We start from the raw sequence: 24,231 nt of genomic DNA on the forward strand, positions 1-24,231 counted from the left end.
AGACTGTGGGGGTTTTTGGGGATACCGGAGGCATCCTGAAAAAACTCTGCTGCCTCGTTCCATGAGGAAGAAGGGGGCTTTCAAAAGAGGAGGTTTTTCTGAAATTTGGCCCAGTCTAGACGAGCCAAATTTCAGAAAAGCCTCTTCTGACAAAAGTATCAGAGAAAGATATGCAAAATGCGGAGCACATTTTGCGTATCTTTTTCTGATAGCTCCTTGCAGTCTAGACGTACCCTTAGAGGTTAACTCCTCCCAGTATTCTTCCCCAAAGACCTTCCACTATAGATAAATAGCACTAGACCACTCCCACAAGGTAACCAGTCCCTCTTGGCTCTCAAATTCAAGGATGTTAGTTTATAACTTCTGTGCAACAGGACAACATGTATTGACCCCAAGCCACCATTATGTGGTTTCAAACGCCTTAAAAAAATCTTAAATTACCTCATAATCTTCTTGGCTTAAGGGTAATGTGGACCTGAGGAGAGAAGAGGACGGTTTCATGAAACAACATGCATCTCTTTCAGCTAATTGGCAGTCTTCCTGGCTTTGTGTTATGGATTTCACTATGCATTTTACCCACATTTATCCTGATTACTTGTGTTCCTTGTGTGTCAAGAGGGCCCAGTTAGAGATCAGTGCCCCACCAAGGTAGGCACCCGACACACACAAGAGATGGTCACTGCCCCAAAGAGTTTACAGTCTGACTAAATTTAGAAGACTGCATTTTCATGATTATTTCCTGTGCAAATCAACTGCTCTGAGAGCTGCATTCAGGCAGCTAGGTTTCAATCCAGATCAGAACAGATAATGTCATGATAAAATGTTTTTATAAAAATAACACCAATTTTGTAAAGAACTTGGCACCAGTGAACGATGTTGGGTTTGTAGTCCCAGAACGCTGAAATCCTCGGTTTAGCCACAGAATAGGTAGGGCCCAGAGCGCAGCAAGATTCTTCCACACTTCCCCTACCAAAGGGTCCAATCCCTCCCATGGAGGGAGCACCTCTAAGAAGGGAGATAGGAGCTCTGATTCCATAGGCAATCATTACTTGCTTCTTGTGTGGAGACCCCAGCCAGGGGGCCCAGTAGTGCTGGTGGCTAGTGTGGTGAGAACACGTCCCACAACAGGACTGAGACCACACCATGTCATACAGACTGCCAAACAGCAGTCTGAAATTAAGGACTTTGGGTCAGTCCCAAGATGGGACCAGACTAGAACAAGTGACCCAAAGATGAAAGACTCCATATCCCAAACCCAATCTTTAGATCAGCTAGTCACCTTCAAGAAAATGTCTTTTGTTTAAACACCACAAGATAAGCCATGTTCCCTCCCCTTGATCAACACAATGAAACCCAGATCCACAAGTGTTTCTTTTCCTTAGGGAAGAGAATGCCAGGCTCCCAAGGAAGTCCTTCATTTCCCCCAGCCCACCTTCGGAACACTACATCACAATCATCTTTTTAGCCTGATTCACTAGCCTGTCTTCTAGATCTCATCAGTTAATGAGCCTTAAAAATCAGCAAGAAAAAACTGTGTGGACTTCATGAATGAAGTGTGCATGTGGAGGGAAAAATCACCAGGCCACTAAAATTTGAAAGCGCTTCCTCCACAGTGACCCTTCGAACTAAGCCATTAAATGAAACTTACATTGCTCCAAGATCCAGGACATGCTATACGTACAGGAATACTACTTCACTTTTCTACAGCACTTTCCAGATGAAACACTTTACAAATATGAATTAAGCCTCTCAACTTCCGCTGTGAAGCACGTACTCAGTGGCAGAGTAGAGCCAAAATAGCACTGCGAGGCCAAAGCACCAGCGATGGTTTTAAAGTTCTCTCTCCCTCTTACAGATCAGTTTGTGGTATAAATACATACTATATACAGTAAACTTCTGATAATCCGGAACCTTTGGGACCTAGGCGGTGCCAGATTATTGGATATGCCGGACTATCAGAAGGTACTATAAAATGGTTTTATATATACACACATACACAGGGCTCCACAAATAACACAATCTACTCGCCTGTGGCAAGTAGACTGCAACCCGGAAGAGCCGGGTTCAGGCGATCTGTGCATGCGCAGAATGATCTGCGTATCTGCAGATCGCCGGACTGCACGGCTGGCGAGCAGGGGTCGCCACAGTTCGGCGAGCCGTGTGTGTGTGTGTGTGTGGAGAGAGACACACACACGGCTCGGCAAACAATGTAATCTACTTGCCCATGGCAAGTAGATTACACCCCGAAAGAGCCGGCGCAGAGCAATCTGCGCATGCGCAGAACCGCGCAGCTGGCGAGTGGGGCTCGCCGCCGCTCAGCGAGCCCTGTATACACACACACACACACACACACACACACACAGTATATACAGTAGACTTCCGATAATCCAGAATCGATGGGACTTAAATGGTGTCGGATTATCAGATATGCCGGACTATCAGGAGGTACTATAAGCAGGTTATATATTTACTGTATACATTATATACTGTATATAAAGTGTTCTTAACCCTTTTTATTGTACATACTGTATACAGTATACTGTAATGTTTTAGATTTTTTTAAGCCTTTTTTACCCTTTTTGCTCAGTTCAGCTGCTGCCGCTATTACCTTGTGACTCATTTTTTGCCGAAGCTCACTCACTAGGCTCTTGCCATTTTGATGCTGGACTATCAGGAGTGCTGGACTATTGGATGCCGGACTATGGGAGTTTTACTGTAAAGTGTTTTTAACCCTTTTTATTGTAGCACAAGCACTGTCCAGCATCACACAATGCCAGTGGCCGAATGACTCAGTCCCGTCCGGTTTTGTCCGGCAGTTTGCTGCTGCCTTGTGACTTGTTTTTTGCCTAAGCTCACTCACTAGGCTCTTGCCATTTTGATGCTGGACTATTGGGAGTGCCATACAATTAGATGCCAGGCTATTGGAGTTTTACTGTACTATTGAAGAACTAGCCTTCTCAGCTTTCCATTAACATACAGCAATCTGCTGTAGCCATTTTAAGTCACAAAACTGACCTTCAAAACCCCTCCACATAATTCTCATTACCACCTTATTTCTCTCTAAGGTCAGAATTCCAGTGTGTGTGAGAGAGAGTTTACAGCAGGGCTACTCAACACGCAACCCATGAGCCACATGCGGCCTGTTTGTTTGCGGCCCATGGTGCAGTTTGAGTTTACATGGGGCTCAACATGCAACCCGCAGGTGGGATCCTTTGAACATGGCCTCCACTGGGAACACGCTCCACAATGGCGAGTCAATATAATGGTCTTCTGTTGATAGGTGTTTTCGTAGTTAAATTCCTGAACTGTCATTGCTCATTAAAAGTGTTGTCATATAGGTGGTAATTGGGTCAATATTGCACTTTATTAATATCAGCAGAACTGACTTAAATGGGGCCTGTGTGTTATGCAGTCTTGCCTTAATCTTTGTATTCATGCCTGTCAGTGTGAAAGAAGCTATTTGCATATATATTTGCATGTATACTCATCCACACTTATGTTGTGGCCCTCAGCATGTGCTGTGAACATCACTGTAGGCCCGGGGATTCCAAAGTTGAGTAGCCCTGGTTTACAGCATTTGCTAACTGAACTGTTGGAGAAAGAATATAAAGCTGTATTCCATGAGGAAGCAGCTTAGACTCCTAGCAGCTTCTAAACACTGTACAAACATTCGTCTCAAAATCTAGCAGTCCACAGGTAGTCACATAAGGATGGTCTGGAAATTAAGTCACACGACTGGCAGTTAAGGGATCTGGATTCTTTTCCTGACATTTGGTAGTCACTTCACCTCATGTGTCTTGGTTTCCTCATCTCTCAAATGAAGATACTACTGCATACCTACCTCATAGAGACAGTAAAAGGCTTCACCAGTGCTTTGAAATCCGCAGATGTAAGGCTTTGAAGGAGTTCAGATTGTTAATATTATTATTATTACTACTACTGCTACACTGGCTACTAAGGCTATGTCTACACTACAGAGTTTTTTTCAGAAAAACAGCTGTTTTGTGGAGCGTCCACAACACAAGCATGTTTTTTTTTGGGGGGGGGGGGGGGGGAGGATTGAAAAAACAGGGGTTTTTCCGGCTTAGGTATTCCTCATTCTATGAGGAAGAACGTCTTTTTGTGAAAGAGCTTTTTCGTAAAAAGGTGTGTGGGGACGGAGAAGAGGGGTTTTTTGTGCAGAAAGAGGAAAAAGCACAGGTGCCCAGGTGGCCATTCTGTTAAGGGCAATCAGAGCTTACTTTCGAGAGAGCATCCATGCAGTCTGGACACACACTTGCGCAAAAGCGCATTGCTTTTTCGATGCGCTTTTGCAGTGTGGATGCACTCTTGTGCAAGAAGTTTTTGCGGAAGATCTCTTCCGATAAAAGCTTCTTGCACAAGAAGTCTGCAGTCTAGACATAGCTTAAGAGTACATGGGAACGGAAGTAGTGGGCAAAAGCAAGATGGGAACTGGCATGACATGTTTTAAGTTTGGATATCTTGCAGGACTAGCAACACTTGGAAGTATCAGGACAAAAATCTCAGGATCTTTCCAAGCATCAGCCTTGGACCAGTGAACAGAATGAAAATAAAAAGTCTTATTTCTCCTTATACCATAAATTGCAAGGACCATCTTCAAAGTCAAAAGAAAATAGCAGTCAACCTTCTCACTTACTGAATGAATTGAAGTCCCTTCTCTATTTCCTCTTTCCTTTTCTGTCTCTCCATTATAGCCTCTGCAGAGAGAAAAATAGAAAACCAGGTATTACAGATCTTAGTGTCAAAGCAGCAGTACTGCATGTAAGAGCATATAGCAGTAGCAAAATGTTCCAGAATGCCTTCTAGAGGCCTTGTCTATATCACCATACCCACCCGGTCACTCTACCTTTCACAACAACGTACTTACCACAGTGTCTTCCATGCAAAGGCTGCTCTCCCCTTGACTCCAGCTACTCTTCTCGTCCTAGTGGAGTATTGGAGTCGACGGGAGAGCACTTGGAGATTGATTTATTGCGTCTAGGCTAGGGATATTAAAATATGTTTACTGAAGTAAATGTGTAACTGCTGAAAGTGTCAGTGGTTACACATGGGGGAGGGAGCAGTAGGCTCCTACTTACCCCCTCTGCTGCCTCTCATGCAGGCAGCGCAGGAGGATGGGCAGGAGACAACTCAGAAGCATCAATGGTGGGGGGAGAAGGCAGCTCCATGGGAACCTATACACATGGGGAGTCGGCTCGTAAGTTTGCCCCTCCACACTGCTACCTCTCTGGCAGGCAGGCAGCACCACAGGAGCCGTTACACATGAGGAGCTGCTCCCGCTGGTCCCCCACGCTGCTGCCTCTGTGTCAGGGGCAGCAGCGCAGGGAGGCAGGTGGCTCTGTGGGAGCTGGTACACGTGGAATGTGTACACCAGCTCCCACCTTCCCCCACATCAGAGACAGCAGCATGGGGGGGGGCTGCATGTAACCAGTTACACATTCACATCCCTAGTCTAGGCAGACGCAGTAAAGTGATCACGGGTGGATCGACTGCTACAGCATCAATCCACTGCATAGTGGAGACAAGGCCTGAAACACCAACATCTTTTATTTACCCACAACGTGGGAGGTAGTAGTGATGCAAACTCGCCACCCATGCATCTTCCCTTTCCTATATGCCACAATGCTGATTTGTAGGAGTCCACCCAATGGGGTGGAACAGGAATTCATTCCCACAGGGCCCATGCCAACAACAGTAGCATGTTGTCTGTGTGTCCAATGCAGGCATGGCATTCCCCAGGACCAGCCATGGCCTCAGGTTGATTCCATCCAGCCCCAAATGCACACGGAGGATGCCATTTTGAACAACAAAGTGGTGTCCCATGCACAGCACCATGCATGCAGTTCTCTGCATGCACCGTATGTATGAGATCATGCCACATCAAGGATGCAATTTTGTATGCAAGAACAGAAATGCATAACTGACTAAAAATGCTATTGTGCACTATTGGCGAGCAGAGAAGCCAATTAGTGACAACGGTAATGTCACTAGTAACGGTGGTTGTTCACCAGAAAATTAATGACGACCTTTGCCTCCACTAATTTAATGTAGGCCAGCATTTCCCAAACTGCGGTCTGCGGCCTGGTACCAGTCCATGGAAAAAAAATACCAGGCCTTAGCATGGCTGCCGGGGCGTTCTGGGCTCCCAGATTTCCCGTGCGGCGCCGGGTCCCCCAAGCCCTGGGCCGGGCTGGATGGAGGATGCAGCTGGGATTGCTGGATGGCGGCGGTCTCCGTGCATCTCCCCGCCAGGGCTCGGAATAACGAGCAGGATCCCAGGCAGCACTTACTTCCTCGGTGGGTGGGTGGGTGAGCAAGTTTTGCCTGGTCCTAGCACCCTGCCACCTGCTAGCTCCTCCAGAGCAAAGGGGGTAGGGGCTGAGAGCTGCCAGCCCGTGCCTGGGGGCGGGCTCTCTGCACTGGCAGCACAACTCTTGGGCATTGCTGGGAGAGTGCAGGCCACTTGGCAAGGGTGGCGGTAGGCCCCGGGGAAAGGGCTTTGTCTCCTCGATGCGCACGCGTTTTCATGCGGCCAAGCCTGTGTCATTGGTTTTCCTGTCACGTGACACAGCAGCCTCGACTTGTTTCTGCACGGTCTAACAACATGCACGTCTTCTTAGGTTAACTGCTTAAGTTTTCTTTGTTTATTTTCAATTAAATACCCTCGTTTTCATCTTCAGTATGGATAAATGGCTGAAGAATGTGACTGGAAATACAACTAATAAATGTTTGAATGATGTGCAGCCTAATACAAGTGAGAATAAGAAGATAAAAACGCCTTGGACCCGCAATTATTCCGATGAGTATTTGAAATTTGGTTTTATAAGTGTTGGTAGTGATAATCACTTGCCATTATGTATAATCTGTCAAGCAGAACTATCCAATTAGTGCATGAAACCATCAAAACTGAAACGCCATTTGGAATGCAAACATCCAGAATACGCAAGTAAGCCCATAGATTTTTTTCATAAATAAGAGAAATGAATCATATTTTGCTAAAAAAAGAATGAAAAGTGCACTTTCTATGTGCTCTTCAAATGAAAGCTTTGTGTTGGCTGTATAAGAAGTTTAAAACTAATAGCTGAGACAGATTATCCACATACTGTTGGCGAAAAGTTAATACTTCCTGCATTGCATATTATTACATCCCGTATTTATGGAGGAAAAAAAGGAAATCAGTTGGGTTCGCTGTCTTTACCAAACAATACAGTGACACATAGAATTGAAGATATGGCGACAAATATTGAAGAAACTCTCATACGTCAAATACAGAATAGTCAGTTTTTTGCATTACAAGCGGGTGAAAGCACTGATAAAGCTGAAACTGCCAATTTGATGTGTTTTGTTAGATATGATTACAAAAGCTCCGTTCAAGGAGATCTCTTATTTTGTAAGCCACTTCCAACAAGACCAACGGCTGCTGAAATTTTTAATCTAATCGATGATTTTATTATTCAAAGCGATATTGACTGGAAAAAATGTGTTGGACTGAGCAGTGATGGGGCTCGAGCAATGGCAGGGCCTCGCACTGGTCTTGTCCCATGGATTCGAGCTGTAGCGCCAGACTGTGCATGGGTGCACTGTAGTATTCACAGAGAGGCACTAGCTGTGAGAATGATGCCATCACTTTTGAGTTCCACTCTTCAAGAATGTGTGAAGTTTATAAATTATATATAATCTCGTCCTTTGAATTCCAGAATCTTTACTGCTTTGTGCAACAAATTAGGAAGTGAACTTGAGCATCTCTTACTACACTGTAAGGTTCGCTGGCTGTCGAAAGGAAACATTTTGAAATGACTCTTTGAAATGAAGGATGAAGTTTTATTGTTCTTGGAGCGACACCCTTCGTCGGCAAGGTGTTATATTTACATTTAAAGACATATTTCATGAATTTGATTGGCTAATAATGGTGGCTTACTTATGTGACATATTTTGTCTTTTAATGACTTAAGTTACAAGGCACTAAAATTAATATTTTCAAAGTTCATGAAAAACTTCGTTTATGAGCACAGCAAGTTAACAAGAGAAACTTTAAATCTTTTTGTACTTTAACTGAATTACAAGAAAAATATGCTGAAACTAATATCTCAGATGCGATTTCTGCAGCAATCCAAGAACATCTTTTGAGGCTAACATCAAGCTTAAATGAATATTTTCCTTCAATTGATGCCAGTAAAATGTGCATTAAGAACCCGTTTACTATGGACACTGAAAACGAAGAAATATTATAACCGAATGCATCAGAAGTGGATTCATTAATTGAACTTCCCTGTGACTCTACTTTAAAAGAGAACTTTGATAAACTCTCCTTGATTGATTTTTGGTTGAGCTGTAGAAATGAATATTCACATTTATCTGAGAAAGCAGTCAAATTCGTAATGCCTTTCATCACAACATATAAGTGTGAAACTAGTTTCTCGTCTTTGGTTTTATTAAAAAATAAATATAGAAATAGACTGAATGTTGAACCAGATTTGAGGACAAAACTTTCTTCTTTTGCTCCTGACATAAAGTTGCTATGTGGTGCAAAACAACATCATCCTTCCCATTAGTACTCTTTTTAGTTATTTAAAAGCTATAAAGTGCACACATAATAAATGACTTATATTCAGCTCATTCAATTATAAATGAACAAACTTTACAACTGTTAAAATTCTACTGGTTAAATTGTAATTAAGGTAATAATAAGTTAGGCAGTATTTTATATCAAGATTTATATTATGTACTATTATTATTGTGAATAAATAATAAACAGTGAAAATTTATTCATTTTTCATATGCACTTATATTTTTGGGCTGCAAAAAACAGTGCTGGGAAAAAAAAGGGTTCCAACTAAAGTAAAAAGTTTGGGAAACCCTGGTCTAGTCAGCTTTCTATCCATCTTACAGTCCATTTATCCAATCCATATTCCCTTAACTTGTTGGCAAGAATATTGTGGGTGACCATATCAAAAGCTTTGCTAAAGTTGGCACTGGGGGCTTTGGGAGGACCAGAAACAATTTATTTGCATATTCATTATTTGCTTAATGAATATGCAAATGAATGTTACCAGTCCTCCAAAAGCTCATGAATGGATTTACTGGGCCCTGGTGTCAAAAAGGTTGGGAACCCCTGATGTAGGCTACGAAGCAGCCAGATGATAAACTCTGATCACTACTTACCAGGTTAGATTTAAACCTGGTGTACGATGGGGGGGGGGGTTCAGATAACCCAGGGACACGGGTAAATTGTCTGCAGTATTTCACAGATGTAAGCACCACGGAAGCTGAGGAAATGATTTGTGCAGTACACATAAAAGTACAAGGATGTAACTGGATAAAGAGAATTTCAAGCTCACTATCAGAAAATGTTTCCTTACAATGACACCTGTTACGATAAAGGAATATTCTCCTAAAGAAAGTGGTGAAAGCCCCACCACTTAACATGGAATAGACAAAGACCAGGGGATGCTACTATAGAGAACAATCCTACATTGGTCAAGATTGGAGAAGACCAGGTTGGTCACCCATTCTCTTTCACCTCTATTTTCCATGTCTCTATGGATGCAAACATGTTAATCACACAAAAGGATCAACATTCTCCCTACCTTAGATTTGAGAAGAGGGAGACCTAGAAGGCCTGTTCTCAACTGAAGTGGGCTAGGGTTGCCACTGAACAGATTATGGAAAAAAAAAAATCAGTCACTCCTCCAACTCCACACCAAAGCATTCCAGAGATATGGCCTATTCTTATTTACATTAAGGCCATTTTCACCCATTGTAAATGTTCTTTATATTAAAGCCAGAACAGGTTAAAGAAGCCTTGTGGTAAATGAGCATTAAGCCCTTGATGCCTAAGTAGGAAATGGCAATAGAATCCAACCATTACTACTTATTGAAGCCCGCTCACCATGCTCTGCACTGTACAAAGCTTAGAGAAAGTCATGGCCTCTACTCCAAGGAATCTTCCTTGTAAAACTGGATAGACATTAGTGCTCAGATATGTAACACATGAGAGATCAGCAGGTAAAGTAGGGCATATCACTTAAATCTCTTTGGAGATTCCCTTCACTAGGATTTGTGAAAGAAAGTCAACTTTATAAAGGATCGGGATGAGGAGAGAAAAAAAAAGTCTGATGCAAATAAAGGGATTGTTACAGGAAAAGTAGAAGAAGGTATGAAAGCCAGAGTTGGAGATGGCTACAAAGGGAGCAGAGAAATAGGAGGTTTGGGCAGAACAAAATGAACCAGAGGAGTAGTAATAAGAAATGCAGGCAGGTGCCAAACTGGGCAGGGCCTTGAAGAATGAGGTTGGGAAGCAGGTACCTGCCCCAAGTGACCAGAGGCCACATCCAAAGAGTAGAGTGGCATAGTTCAAGCAACAGGTGAAAAATACTATTTTAGCATTAGCATTTTGGATGGACTAGACTCAGGCATGTCAAACTCGAAGCTTACTGAGGGCTGCAAAAACAAAAACGGATAGCGTTGAGTGCCACCTAGGGTTCCCAGATGTTTGTTGAGCAAAAGAACCAACCAACTAACCAACCCAAAAAACCTTTGTAAGTTTAAGATTTTGCATAAAGATATAATTATTCATGCAATTGCAAAAAATTGACATTTATTGATATAAAATTAATATACATTTTGTGGTTTTTATTTGGGAATAAATAAATAAAAACAAAGTATTAACAAAATAACCCTTCCTCTCCCCCAGAGCCAAGTACTCCCATACCCCCGTTCTAACCCAATCTCTCTCCACTCCCCCAGAGCCAACCCCCCAACCTAATGTCTCCCTCCTCCCCCAAAGCCAGCCCCTCCAACCTAATGCCTCACCCTCCTCCACAGCTAGGCTCTCCCAGCCCCCCCCCATCCTAATACCTGGGTCCCAGAGTCGACATTGCTGCCTGAGGCGCTGGAGTGGCGTGAGCGCCTGCTGGAGCGCTCAGCACAGAGCACCCAGCCAGCCATGAGCGCGTGTGCAGAGCAGCCCGGCTGGCTGTGAGCAGGCACTCGGCCATGTGCTCCAAGCGGCAAGCAGGCCGCACTTCATTCTTTTAGAAAAATGTTCTGGGGGCTGTAAAAAGATTCGATCAGGCCACATGTGGCCCTCCAAACACCAGTTTGACATTCCTGGACTAGAAGAAAGAATCAAAGAAGCAAGAGAGGAGAACACTATAATAAATGAGGCAAGAGATTATCAACGTACAAACAAGGACTTTTAGCAAAAGGGATGGAGACTGGATGGATGTCAGAGAGGTTGTAATAGAGGAACCAGTGAGATCTATCAACAAGGTGGGTGTTGGGCGAGAGAGAGAGAGAGAGATGTAACAATGAAATTGTGAGCCTGGAATGACAGAAAAAAGAAGGCTTGAAGAGGGGAGGTTATGGACTTGAATTTTGGCCAAACAGTTTGATTTGATGTCAGGAAGAGATAGATTTATGAATGATCTACACAGAGACGGTAGTTGAAGTGATGAGAAAAATAAGGTCACTGAAGGATGAAGTAAAGAAGGAGATGGAGATCCCTAAATCAAAGACCCTTCAGAGACATGACAGAGAGGGAGAAGAGATGGAGAAGCCATCACCAGAGACACTGAAGCAGCAATTAGAAAGGCTAGAAAAGCAAGAGAACACCGAATCACAAAAAAAAAATCCAGAGAGGAGAGAATGTAGAAGAAGAGGGAGTTAGCGGCCTTCTCAGACAACTGCTTTGTTTTCATATCCTTTGCTCTGTCTATAAACCTGGTGCACTGGAAACCATGGTGAGAGCAATCAAACATTGGCAGGTCATTGCAAAGCAAGTAGCAATAAGCGACACAGAAAAAAATACTGTCGCAGTGCTCTGAACTCCTATTTATCCATACACCAAGTACAACATGAGCAGCGGCTGTGAAAGCTTCATGTACACATCTCCTAACTCAACCTCTGCCACTTGTTTAACCATATTCTCAAGGGACTACAAGGAGGAATCGGGGGTGAAGGAAGAGTTCAGCCTCCATTCTGTTACATCCTTAGCCTCCTGGCTCAGACACACCACATGGTGTCCAAATGCGGCATAGACAGGGGTTACAACAAGAACAGTACTAGGATCATGACATATTTCACACAACTGAAAAAGCTGTAAATGGAAAATTATTTTCAGTCATGAGGGCTGCAGGACTGTCACGGTGGTGACAATATGATAGACACCGTGCCCTTTCAGACTGAGCAAGGAAGCACTGACAATCTATCGCAACACCCTCCATCCCAGCACAGCAAGCCTAATCCTGGCTAGGAAACCAGGGGAGGCCCTAGGCATAGGGGGGGCTGTAGAGCCAACCTGCCCCATACTCACCCTGCAGCAGCGGTTCTTATCCCACAGAGCTCAGCCTGGTTCCCTGCTCTGGGGTGTTTTAACCAGGGAAACAGGTCACGGTGCTGCTCAGGTTTAGGGCTGGAAAATCCCATTTAATTTAACCGATTAAAGGGTAGGCGAGCGGACTCCCACCCACCACGAGCAGGTACTGCTCCATCATCGGTTAGAGCAACCCCTGCCTACGGGGCGCCCAGACTCACTGTAGACAGAGGCTATTCTGGCCTGAATGTCGAAGCAGCCACCTGTCTTTGGGAGGCGGGGAGCTGCTCCAGCCCCCGACAGTTAACCTTAACTGGTAAACCTCATCCATTAAAGGTGAGGATTACCAATTAATTGATTAAACCTTCACATCTCTACTCAGGTTCAGCCTGGCTGTCACTCCCCCATGATGCATACCTCATGACTCATGATTCCTACCCATTATTTTACATGCCATTTCCCCTTAAACTCATGATTTTTACTAACATTATCATGACTGCTCTGTGATTTTTGATAAAACTGCCAAGACAAATCTGCACCCATGGTCATTACTGACTAGAGGCTGGGCTGGAGTCACTGACTTTGTGGGGAAAAGGTTCAGTAACGCTTCTTTGATCCCCTAGAGTTGAGTTCCCCTTGGAGCTCTTTTCAGATTTCTCCTCTTTTTCACCACTTTATCTAAGGTAAAGGCTTTCTTCCCCCCTTATCTAACCAGCCACTTATACTCTTTCCACACGCCACATGCCTTCCCTCCAGAGTGCCCCACTTCCATGTCTCCACAGCCTAATCTAACTCTGCTGTGATCCTCATACCAAACCACTGCTCCTTACTAGGGATGTTAAATATCGGTTAATTGAATAGTCGAGTAACCTCATGAATTCTTATCAGTTACTCGACTATGCTATAGTCCCTGGACATGAGGCTGGCAGCCAGTGCACTCCAGCCCCGCTCCCAAGGAGCTCCCTGCCACTCTGTGCTGCTGCCTTTGCATCAGAGGCAGCAGCACGGAGTGGCAGCAGCCCCTGCCTCGGGAGATGGGGGGTGAGTTCCTGAACCCAGCGCGAACCAGAACTGAGCCAGGCTGCCTGCCCGCCTTGCTCCTAATACACTTTAAATGCAGGGTAGCAGTGGGGATAGGTCCCAGACCCGGCATGAGCCAGTACTGAGCCGGGCTGCTGGTCAGCCTGCTAAAAAGTGTAGTGGTGGGAGGAGGGGAGAAAGTGTGTGTAGTCTATAGCAATAACCTATAAGCTTTTGCTTATCGGTTATTCGGTTAATCGACTATACTATTACAGGCAGTCCCCGGGTTACGTACAAGATAGGGACTGTAGGTTTGTTCTTAAGTTGAATTTGTATGTAAGTCGGAACTGGTACATATTGTAGGAGAAACTCTAGCCAAACATTTCTCCAGAGCTCAGTTTTATTCTCCCACACCTCACTTCCCTCAGTCCTTTATTCTCAAGCTGAGGTGTCTGCTGAGAAAAGCCGCTCTGCGTCTCCCTGGTCTGCTGGGGGTGGGCACTAGCTTCGCGTCTCCCTGGTCTGCTGGGGGGAAGCAGCTAGTACGGGGTTGCCTTACCCCGTTTGTAAGTAGGGATCTGATGTAAGTCGGATCCATGTAACCCGAGGACTGCCTGTACATCCCTACTGCTTACTGCATAACTCTGGATAATAGACCACTATCTCCTGCTGAACCCTACATGCTCCCTACTCTTCTCTGTACTGCCCTCTGTGCCTGAAAGGTGCTCTTGCCTCACTGCACCCCAAGTATAGTCACCATTTCAATGGCCTTTCTACACAGCTAATCACAACTCACCTACCCTGCATAGTTAAGCAATCTCCTATACTGGTGACCCTGATCACTCATTTGCTGTTGAACCCACCCACACCTTTTCATGCTTCTCCACCCTGTTTTATATAACCCCACATACAAGAACAGACTTCCTTTGTCCCACTGTTCTGCAATCCTATCCACTCCTTTATACATCATAGACATGCCATTTCCCTCGAGTAAAGCCCTGCATGGTTACAAAATCTGATCTGAATCCACCTCTGTATCCTCAAAAAAATGAGCTGCAGATATCTGCAGATTTGCAGGGCTCTAATCATGAGGCTGACCCCACTCTCCCATTCTTCCTCCACAACTGCTGTGACCCGCCCTTCTGACCATTCCCCATTCCACATTTTACTACTCCCCCTGCTTCTTTTGCTGCTACCCACTCTATAAGTCTGACCACTTCTCCATCTCCCTCTGCTATTACTTTCTCTGTCAGCCTGATTGTTTCTCAGTCCCTCTCTGCCATGTCCCATCCTACACTTCAAACTTCAAATCTGCTAATATGAAATGCCAGCAATCCAAATACTAGCAACACGTGGAGCACCTGGAGTTCGTGGCATGTCATACCGTAGCTGACACAACAGTTTAAGTATAAAAAACCTGTTTTAAAGAATGCATAGTTTTGATTTTTTAAAGAAAAAACAGAAAGCCTTGCTATATCACATGCAAAAACCATAATATCTGCTCCCGAGAATCAGCATCATGGTATGAATCTTGGTCCTTCACAAACTTCTACCACTTGAGCCAAAGAGGTTAACCTGTTACCATCTGTGAGGATTAACACTAGAGGGGGACTTTACACATATTTTGCCAAGAGGTTACAAACTATTTGCTAATATTCTGCTGCTGTCTAGTAATCATGACTAAGTTCTCTCTCTGGCTCTAGAAGAGAAATGTGGTCTTGCATTTGGTAACCAAAGCACTTAGATTTGGCACATTCAGTATGAAAGACAGTATGTCTCAGAGGAAAAGACTTGAGTCTGCTATATTAGAGATCTGACTTTTATTCCCAATTTACTCTGTGCAAAGTTTGTTAATATATTTGAAAATGAAGATTGAGAAGGCTAATAGTAGATTGCTTTCCAAGTTTGGTTACAATCCTTTGATCAGTAATAGGGGCTATAAACACACTGAAATATAAATGGCACACAGTAAAGGTGAAACCACAACTCGTGGTCTTCTCACTCACAGCTTTCCGTAGGCACACAGTATTTAGATAAGGCGTTGTTAATGTGCAGAAATGTACCTGATTTAGTGCAGCAAAACTGACATCCTCAAGCAGTTCAAATACAGAACATTTTGTACACCTAGAGAGTTCTGCCCAATCCTGCATGTTTTGTCATCTTTTAGTCCATGTGCTTTAACTCTTCTTCAGTCCAACTCCACTGTGACCCCTTGTCCACCCTGTAAGCCTCACCACCTCATCCTGTGCTCTGCTCTCCATGGCTGTGTCTAGACTGGCAAGTTTTTCCGCAAAAGCAGATGCTTTTGCAGAAAAACTTGCCAGCTGTCTACACTGGCTGCTTGAATTTCCGCAAGAACACTGACTTCCTACTGTCTGAAATCAGTGCTTCTTGCAGAAATACTATGCTGCTCCCGTTCAGGCAAAAGTCCTTTTGCGCAAAGCTTTTGCACAAAAGGGCCAGTGTAGACAGCTCAGATTTGTTTTGCACAAAAAAGCCCCGATCGTGAAAATGACGATCGGGGCTTTTTTGTGGAAAAGCACGTCTAGATTGGCACGGACGCTTTTCTGCAAAAAGTGCTTTTGCAGAAAAGCGTCCGTGCCAATCTAGACGCTCTTTTCCACAAATGCTTTTAACGGAAATCTTTTCCGTTAAAAGCATTTGTGGAAAATCATGCCCTCTAACATGCCCCAGCCTATATGCCTCCAATGCATCCAGACACCCAAGTCATCAGTGAGTCTGGCAAGATGGCATCTCTAGTTACAACCTCTGGGAAAGAAATACGGGGCGCTTCTGTAGCCACCCCCGTGCCTAAAGCACCTACGTGCCCACCACCCGTATTTAAAAGCACAAACAATTCCATGAGGACCTGCACTGGATAGGCAGCCAGTGCACAAAGCTCTGGGGACCCCCCCACTGTCCAGGCCACCCCAGTTCCTGTGCCCCGATGCGGAGGCCTGGCCCCACCTTACAGCAGGTTTCCCCCTCCCGTCAGTGGGTGGCATTTCAGTGCCACACGCATCCAAGAGGGCAGGGGGATTCCCCGGCCACTCCAGCCCTTCTCCCGCCCCCTGCCCCACTGAGCACATCAGCCTCTGGTTTGATTTCCCCAGAACAAAGTCACCTCCTCCACCCCCAGCTCGGGCTCCCTCCCCGCCCGCAGGCCGCCGAGCCCCGGGCTCGCTTAGCACACGCAACGGGCGGCAGCAGCATCTCGGGCGGGCACACGCGATAGGCAGCGCCGCCTTCCTTTGGCGGCTACAAACATCTCCCGTCTAGTCTTCTGGGCGTTGATCCCCCTGAAATCAGCTCTCTCTATTGCGGGGGGGGGGGGTCTCTCCCATCACCAGTATGGCCCAGCTCCCTCACCCCCTTAAAAACAAGTCCCAGGCAATTTCAACAGCCACTTTCCCCCCCAATCACATATTTTCAAGTTTTAGGAGACGACTTAAAAGGAGGGGGGGGGGGGTTAATTCCCCTATCCAGACCCGTAAGAAGGATCAAAGACTACAAGCACCATTTCTTATTTGATGGACTTTCCAAACCCCGAGGAACGAACATATGAAAAGCTATTTCACAAGCATTTCTTTGCTGCTTCAAGGGGTTTATGCCCACAAGAGAGAAAACTGCAGACAAAACACAGGATAGAGCTTTGAAATATTAAAAGCACAGACATCTCAAACCAATTAATACCCAGTGGTCGCATCAACCCTAAGGGGCTTTTTTAGCTCGTTACTAACTTTTAAACTCCAGTTACAGTTTTTCAAAATGAGATTAGGATCTTTAACAATTATTTCCTGCAAGCCCCACATTTTTTGGTGGAAGGTGGCCTCGAACATAAATTTTCTCTATTTTTTTGCTACTGCAAAACATTTTCTCTATTTAATTACTATGAGAAAGGGAGGATTTTACTAGTGTAAATAATATTTAGATTTTTCTTCCTGTTTTCCCGATCTGTCCCTTTTATGTCTAGTTAGAAAAAAATCCCCCAAAAATAAAGGACTCACCTCTGCTTGAGTTTTTCCCCACTCACACTACGTATAACTTTCCTTGATAAATGGTATGATATTACTAGAGATATTATTATAGTATTATTACTATTAGTAATAATAATAGTAAATGTTATTTAATTACAGAAGGAAGCATTCTGCTTCCGGATCTGCTGCCCCTGCAGCTCCCTCCATGTGCCTCCTGGTCTCTTTACTTTCATTTCCAGGTCTCTCTCTTTCCCTCAGCAGTAACAACAGCTTCCCCTAGGTCCTAAAGATAACCGATTTCGCCTAACTAGATGCCTCCCTCATGGCACTGGAAATCGGTTATCTGATTTTTATCAAGATAATTGCCTTGCTACCAAATTGTCAACACGTTTGTGAGAGTTGATATTATTTTGATCACTGATTTCAATAGATTTACTGCTCTTTTTAATAATACATATAACAGGCCTGGACACTTTGCATATTCACTTGAGTAAGTTTATGCAAACAAGGTGTAACATTGAAGTCAGCAGTGACATATGCCACTTAAAGGACCACCACCATATTTGTGCACTGGGACTATCACATGCATGAAGTTAAGCCACTCCAGATGCCTACATGGTTTGCAGATGAGGGCTATGAAAATTAGAGATGGCAATTGGCACTGTTATGGGATTGTTCTTCACACTACTTTATTAAACTCATTCTCAGAACAAAAGACACAAGCAACACACTGAGTTTCAGCTATTTTCAAACTCCTAGATGGCTTCTAGTGGGGACTGATTGTCTGTCACTAGAATATCAGTTGTGAATTAATTTTTGCCTTTTTGTCAAATCCACACATATTTCTAGTTTAGGCCCTGATCTACAGGAAGTTCCCTGCAGGCAGAACCCTGTATCCATTTGAAATACCACTATTTTCAAAGAACTCCATTTGGATCCAATTCTAGGATGGGGGCTTAATCAAACACCACTGTTTCCCCATCCCCTAGAAACAATATTTTTAGTGGCAGATATTTCTTTTCAGACCAGTTCTGGAAATACAAGATATAACGGCTGTGTCTACACTGCATCCCTTTTTCGGAAAAGGGATGTAAATTAGATGTATCGCAATTGCTAATGAAGCGGGGATTTAAATCTCCCCCGCTTCATTAGCATAAAAATGGCTGCCGCTTTTTTCTGGCTCGGAGCTTTGCCAGAAAAACGCGCCAGTCTATACGCGGATCTTTCGGAAAACAAAGTCTTTTCCGAAAGATCCCTTATCCCTTATTTTAAGAGGGATAAGGCATCTTTCGGAAAAGGCTTTATTTTCCAAAAGATCCGCGTCTAGACTGGCGCTTTTTTCCGGCAAAGCTCCATGCCGAAAAAAAGCGGCAGCCATTTTTATGCTAATGAAGCGGGGGAGATTTAAATCACCGCTTCATTAGCAATTGCGATACGTCTAATTTACATCCCTTTTCCGAAAAAGGGATGCAATCTAGACGTAGCCTTATAGTCTGTCTCAGAGGGGTAGCCATGTTAGTCTGGAGTAGTCCTATGGCATTATATATATATAGTGGGCAAAACCCATGTCTTCAGAAAAAAGGGGGACTCTCAGAATTAGAAAGCAAAGGGAGAAAAAAATTACCAGTCAGTTGTACTCCCAGTGCTAATGAGACTAATTGAGCGGACTGGAAGTGTCCCCTACTTAGCTTTTGAAGTCAATAGGGTGTTAAATGTATGGAAAGCTGGTGTTATAATGTGTTAACCAGTTCAAATTTGCACATGAAGGTCAATTCTGCACTCTCTCTCTCTAGTTGGCTTGTAAAATTCTTTTGTAGAAGAATGGCTACTATTAAGTCCATTTATAACTGTCCGGGCTGGTTTAAATGTTCCCCTACAGGTTTCTGTGTGTTGCCATTTCAAAGATCCAATTTGTGTCCATTAATCCTTTCTTGTAGAGAATGTCCAGTTTGGCCAATATATATGGCAGAAGGGCATTGCTGGCACTTGATGGTATATATCACATTAGAGGATGTGCAGTTGTATGAACCTCTGATGTGGTGACATATGTGGTTAGGTGCCGGGATGGTGTTGTTAGTATAGATGTATGGACAGAGTTGGTAGTGGGGTTTATTACAGTGGTAGGCTCCTGGGTGAGTGTGTCTGAGGTGTGATGTGTGGATGTGGGAAAGAATTTGCTTCAGGTTAGGGCAGGGTGGGGAACATTTTTTGGGTTGAAGACCACTGACCCACAGAAAAATTGGGGGCCGCACACAAGTGAGAAGCAAAAAAGAAAAACCAAACCCTCACTGATATGGCCCCTGACTGAGAAGGAGAAAGACACTCCCCACATTCCCTTCGCACACGAAAGCCTGGCGGGGCGGGGGGGGGGAAGGCTGGTAGATTTTGTGTTCTCCAGGCCCACGGTGGGACAGCAGAGGGGCTGGAGTGCCACTGTGGGCTCTCCAATGCTTGGGGAAGCCCTGAGCCTCAGGGGTTGGATCCAGGCAAGGCAAGGGCCACATTTGGCCCCAGGCTTTAGGTTCCCCACCCTTCATGAGAGGGTTATCTGTAGACAAGATTGGCCTCTCTCCCAAGGCCTGTGAGAGTGAAGGATCGTTTTCCAGAATAGGTTGTAGTTTATCAATGATGTGCTAGAGGGGTTTGAGCTCGGGGCTGTAGATGATGACTAGTGATGTTCTGTTATTTTCCTCATTGGGCCTGTCCTGAAGAACCTGATGTTTGGGTACTAGTCTGGCTCTGACAATCTGTTTCTTCACTTCCCCAGGTGGGTATTTAAGTTTTAAGGATGCCTGATAAAGATCTTGTAGGTGTTTGTCTCTGTCTGTGGCATTGGAGCAAATCTGGTTGTATCTTAGGGCCTGGCTGTAAACAATGGATCGTATGATGTGTCCTGGATGGAAGCTAGAGGCATGTAGGTAAGAATAATGGTTGACAGTCTGTGTTATGGATTGTCCATTTCCTTTCCAGTCAGTTGTCACTTATTTAAGAGGAGTCAAACTGAATCATGCTCTAATGAGACCTGTTTCATCTAGAGCACTTAAAAATGTACACTGTCTTGACCCTGATACTAGCAGGAATCTTCTAGAGAGCAGAAGCAAATATTTTACAAACCTCAGTCCTTCCTGGTCCTGGTATTTTTTCCAGATGAATATTATGCAGCACTTTGGAGCAGAAGTTTGGCAACACATCTTGTTGCTTCAGAGGTGAACAGAGATGCCTATATTATTAGTGGTTGTCTTAGCCACACACTAACATCTAATTTAGGCTACATCTAGACTGCAGGCTACTTTCGCAAGAAGCTTTTTTCGGAAGAAATCTTCCAAAACAATTTCTTGTGAAAGAGCGCGTCCACACACAGTAGCGCATTGAAAAAGCGATGCACTTTTGTGAAAGAGAGTGTCCAAACTCATAGGACTCTCTCTCGCATAAAAGGCCACCCGGAATTACTTCAGCCAGGGCTTTAGGTCACCAGTTGCTTCCGAGTGCTGGTGCTGGAGACTTGTAGAGACACGCGCTTAAAGGGACCCCCCCGGACAGCCGTTTCTCTGCTTCTGTTGTGTGCTTGCTATCTCTTTGAGGGACAGCAAAACTCTCACAGTGCTTGCTGTGGTTGCCCTGTTCTTTTTTTGGATGCCACAGCCTTTTCCTTTGAGCCATGGAGCCGGAGCTGTCCTTGGGCATGAGATGGACCCACACGGCTATGCTGCAGTTTTTGCAGCACTTTTTGCCAGCTGCCTTCCTGGTCTGCACAACCAGGACCCCGAGCTCATTCTGGGAACCCTCTCCGTGGCAGCGCCATTCTGGCAACCCCACCCCACTGAGGAAAAGTGTTTTTGGAGGCTTGATACCAATTCTGACTGGTGGGACCAGCTGGTTCTGGAGTGGTGAGACGACCAGCAGTGTCTTTAAAACTTCTGCATGCAGAAGGCCACCTTTTTGGAGCTATGTGCGTGACTTGCCCCCATCCTCTGGAGATGCGACACCCACCTGCCATCCCCTTAAAGAAGTGGGTCGCCATCACCCTCTGGAAGCTTGCCACCCCCAACAGCTACCGGTCGGTGGGCAACCAGTTTGGCATGGGGAAGTCCACCGTCGGAGCCCTCCTCATGGAGATAAGGCACTCTCAGGCTGCAGTCCCTGCACTGGAGGGAGGGGGGAAGTGTTGCATAAGGGAGATCCTTGAGAAAGGGGGGCTGGTGGCTGTGGTGTATGGAGTGGGGGTGAGGGAGGGAAGCCTTGCTGTTGGGGGGGGTGGCCTCTTAGGAGGTGGCTCTTGGGGTGTTTGGGGAGGAGGGGAGGAAAGAGGGCAGGCACCTCCCAAGGGCTCAGGCACTCCCTCTCTCATCCTCTGTTTTGTGTGTTTCTTTGTTTCCTTCTGCAGGTTGTGAGGGCCATCAACTCGATCCTGCTGCGGAGGGTCGTCCATCTGGGAGACCTGGACGTGACCATGGCTGGATTTGCTGCCCTGGGGTTCCTGAACTGCGGGGGAGCAATCGATGGGACCCACATCCCGATCCATGCACCGGAGCCTCAACTTCACAGACATTTTTGTCAGGTGGTTGGGCAGGGCTCACGATGCCCGAGTGTTCAGGAACTTGAGCCTGTACAGGAAGCTGGAGGCCGGCACATTCTTCCCCCCCCTGTGACTTAGCGGTTGGGGACGTGCAGATGCCATTGTGCATCGTGGGCGATGCAGCCTACCCCCTCATGCCGTGGCTGATGAAGCCTTATACCAGCCACCTGAATCCCAGCAGGGACCAATTCAATGCCCACCTGAACCGGGCCAGGATCCAGTGGAGTGCGCCTTTGGTCACCTCAAGGCACCAGGTGGAGTGCGCCTTTGGTCACCTCAAGGCACATTTCTGGTGTCTCCTGAGCTGCCTCAAAGTGGGGGAGCGCAACATCCCCGAGTTGGTGGTGGCATGTTGTGCCCTCCACAACACTGTGGAGCAGAAGGGGGAGGCCTTCCTCCCAGGGTGGGGGGCAGACACCAGCCATGAAGGGAGAGCCTTCCAGCAGTCGTGGACAGTTGCCATCTGCCAGGCCCATCAGGCCAGGGTGCGCATCCGGAAGGCCCTAAGGGAGAGGTTCTCTCAAGGACCCCAGTAACTCTCCCCAGGGCCTTCTCCCTAGGGGGCTCTGCCTTACAGCCCTATCCCTTCCTCACCACCCTTCGCCCTTTCCTTGACCTCCCAATAAACACACCAATTTGATTTAAAAAAATGCAGTCTGTATTAATTAAAGATTCAGAAAAGGTGGGCAGCAGGGAGGGGTTCAGAACTGGGAGGGGAAGGGGGTGGCTCAATGTGTCATCTTGGGTGCAGGGACCTCATTGGAGTTGTGAGGGTCCAGGAAGCACAGGAGGGGGGGCTGGAGTGGGGTCAGGATTGACGGGGGGCCAGGGGAGGGGCCATAGGCATCACTTGGGGTGGGGGCATGGGCATTGCTAGTGGAGGGAGCAGAGGCATAGCGGGGGGGCAGGCGGATGGGGAATGGGCATAACGGGGGGGGCAGAAGGGTGGAATCCAGGAGCAGTGACATCAGGCGGGTGTGCCGTCATGCAGGACATGACAGTATACATGTTGTCACACCGCCACATCAGCTTGGTCCCAGGCACGCTCCCACCATTCCAAGTCGGCACGGACCTTGTGCACCAGGGTCTGGTGGATGTCACAAAGAGCACTGATATGCTGGCACATCAGGTCCTCATGCACCCTGGCACGCCTTTGGGCCCCCCGGACTCTGGCGGGTGACTGCGGTGGTGTGGCTCGGTCCTCAGTCCTGGCTGGTCCAGCTGTGGAAAACACACAAGAGGGAGAGGCGGTCAGTCATCCCTGCAGACACTGTCCCTGAGGCCATGCCCTCCTCCGTGAGCAGCGACCAACAGTCCGCACCCCAGAGGAGGGGGATGTCCCAGGTGCAAGGTTTTTGGGCCTACACAGCAAGCCTTGTCTCACAGGGGCCCCATGTGCCCACAGGACTGTGCTGCTCACTTCCCACTCCCATCCCCAGCCCATGGACAAGCAGCCAAGGGAAGTGTCCAGCCAGAGTGGGAACCCCTCATCCGCGGCAAAGGAGCCAAGAGCAGCCTGGGCCTCCCAGGAGTCTGCTCACACAGGTACAGCTCACTGGCTGTCTGGGAGCAGCTGCTGTCTCACACATGCAGGCATGTGTGTGTGCTGTGTGCGGCACTCCTCGGTCACTGTGGGGTCGTGCCTACACCCTTGTGACTAGCCTTCTTCCAGCCGGGGCGCCTCTGCCCCCCCATGACAGGACATATGTGGCCTCTCGTGAGCCTGGCAGCAGGATCCCACCCATGCTCAGGTGGGATCCTGCGTCCACGTGCCATACAGTAATGCACTACGTGGTTGCACGTGCACGGATCGCAGCACAATGTCCAGCCCAAGAGACACTCGCCTCCTGCACCCTGTGCGCCAGCCTGTCTGTGTGAAAGTGAGAGCACTCACATGAAGAGCCCTCCCAGGCGTCTGAGGAGGCCTGGGAGATGTACTGGCTCTCTTGCACCAGCTCGAGGGAGAGGGTCACGGTGACCGTCTTCTCCTCCTCCTTTGCCGTGGCCAGCTGGCCCTGGCCCTCCTGCTCCTCCTCCAGCTGGGTGATAACTGGGGTCTCCAGTCCGGAGTCCACAAGGATGGGTGGGGAAGATGTTTCAACATGGAAATACCCAAGTGCCATCAGTGAGGGTCCTAACTTGTTCTCCAACAACCCTTACCTGTAACAGGAAGGTGTGCCTAATGGTGACATGTCCCAATGTTCACAGCTTCAATCTGATCAAACCATCTGTTTTCCCACTGGTTAACTCCAAAACTACCACCAGCAGTCAGCAAGGAAGGCTATTCAGGCATTATCTATACACACAAAGGAAAGGTTGTACAG

General features: G+C 46.4%; 1 protein-coding gene across 7 annotated transcripts in view; it reads right to left on the reverse strand.

The window, feature by feature from the left end:
• Positions 1-17,580, reverse strand: part of ZC3H7B (zinc finger CCCH-type containing 7B) — a 57,570-nt gene extending 39,990 nt beyond the window's left edge. For 6 of the 7 annotated variants that reach the window (XM_075936229.1, XM_075936226.1, XM_075936218.1 and 3 more), the window contains exons 1-2: positions 4,658-4,718; positions 442-475 (exon numbers count right to left, since the gene is read on the reverse strand). In XM_075936229.1, the coding sequence (XP_075792344.1) occupies positions 442-475; positions 4,658-4,710 (87 nt within the window). In that variant the 5' untranslated portion in view covers positions 4,711-4,718. Of the gene's footprint in view, positions 1-441; positions 476-4,657; positions 4,719-17,361 lie in introns of those variants that run through there. The other variant, XM_075936213.1, reaches the window with a different exon arrangement.
• Between the last annotated feature and the right edge of the window lie 6,651 nt (positions 17,581-24,231).

Source organism: Pelodiscus sinensis, chromosome 1 (assembly GCF_049634645.1).
Source record: "Pelodiscus sinensis isolate JC-2024 chromosome 1, ASM4963464v1, whole genome shotgun sequence".
Taxonomy (NCBI): domain Eukaryota; kingdom Metazoa; phylum Chordata; order Testudines; family Trionychidae; genus Pelodiscus; species Pelodiscus sinensis.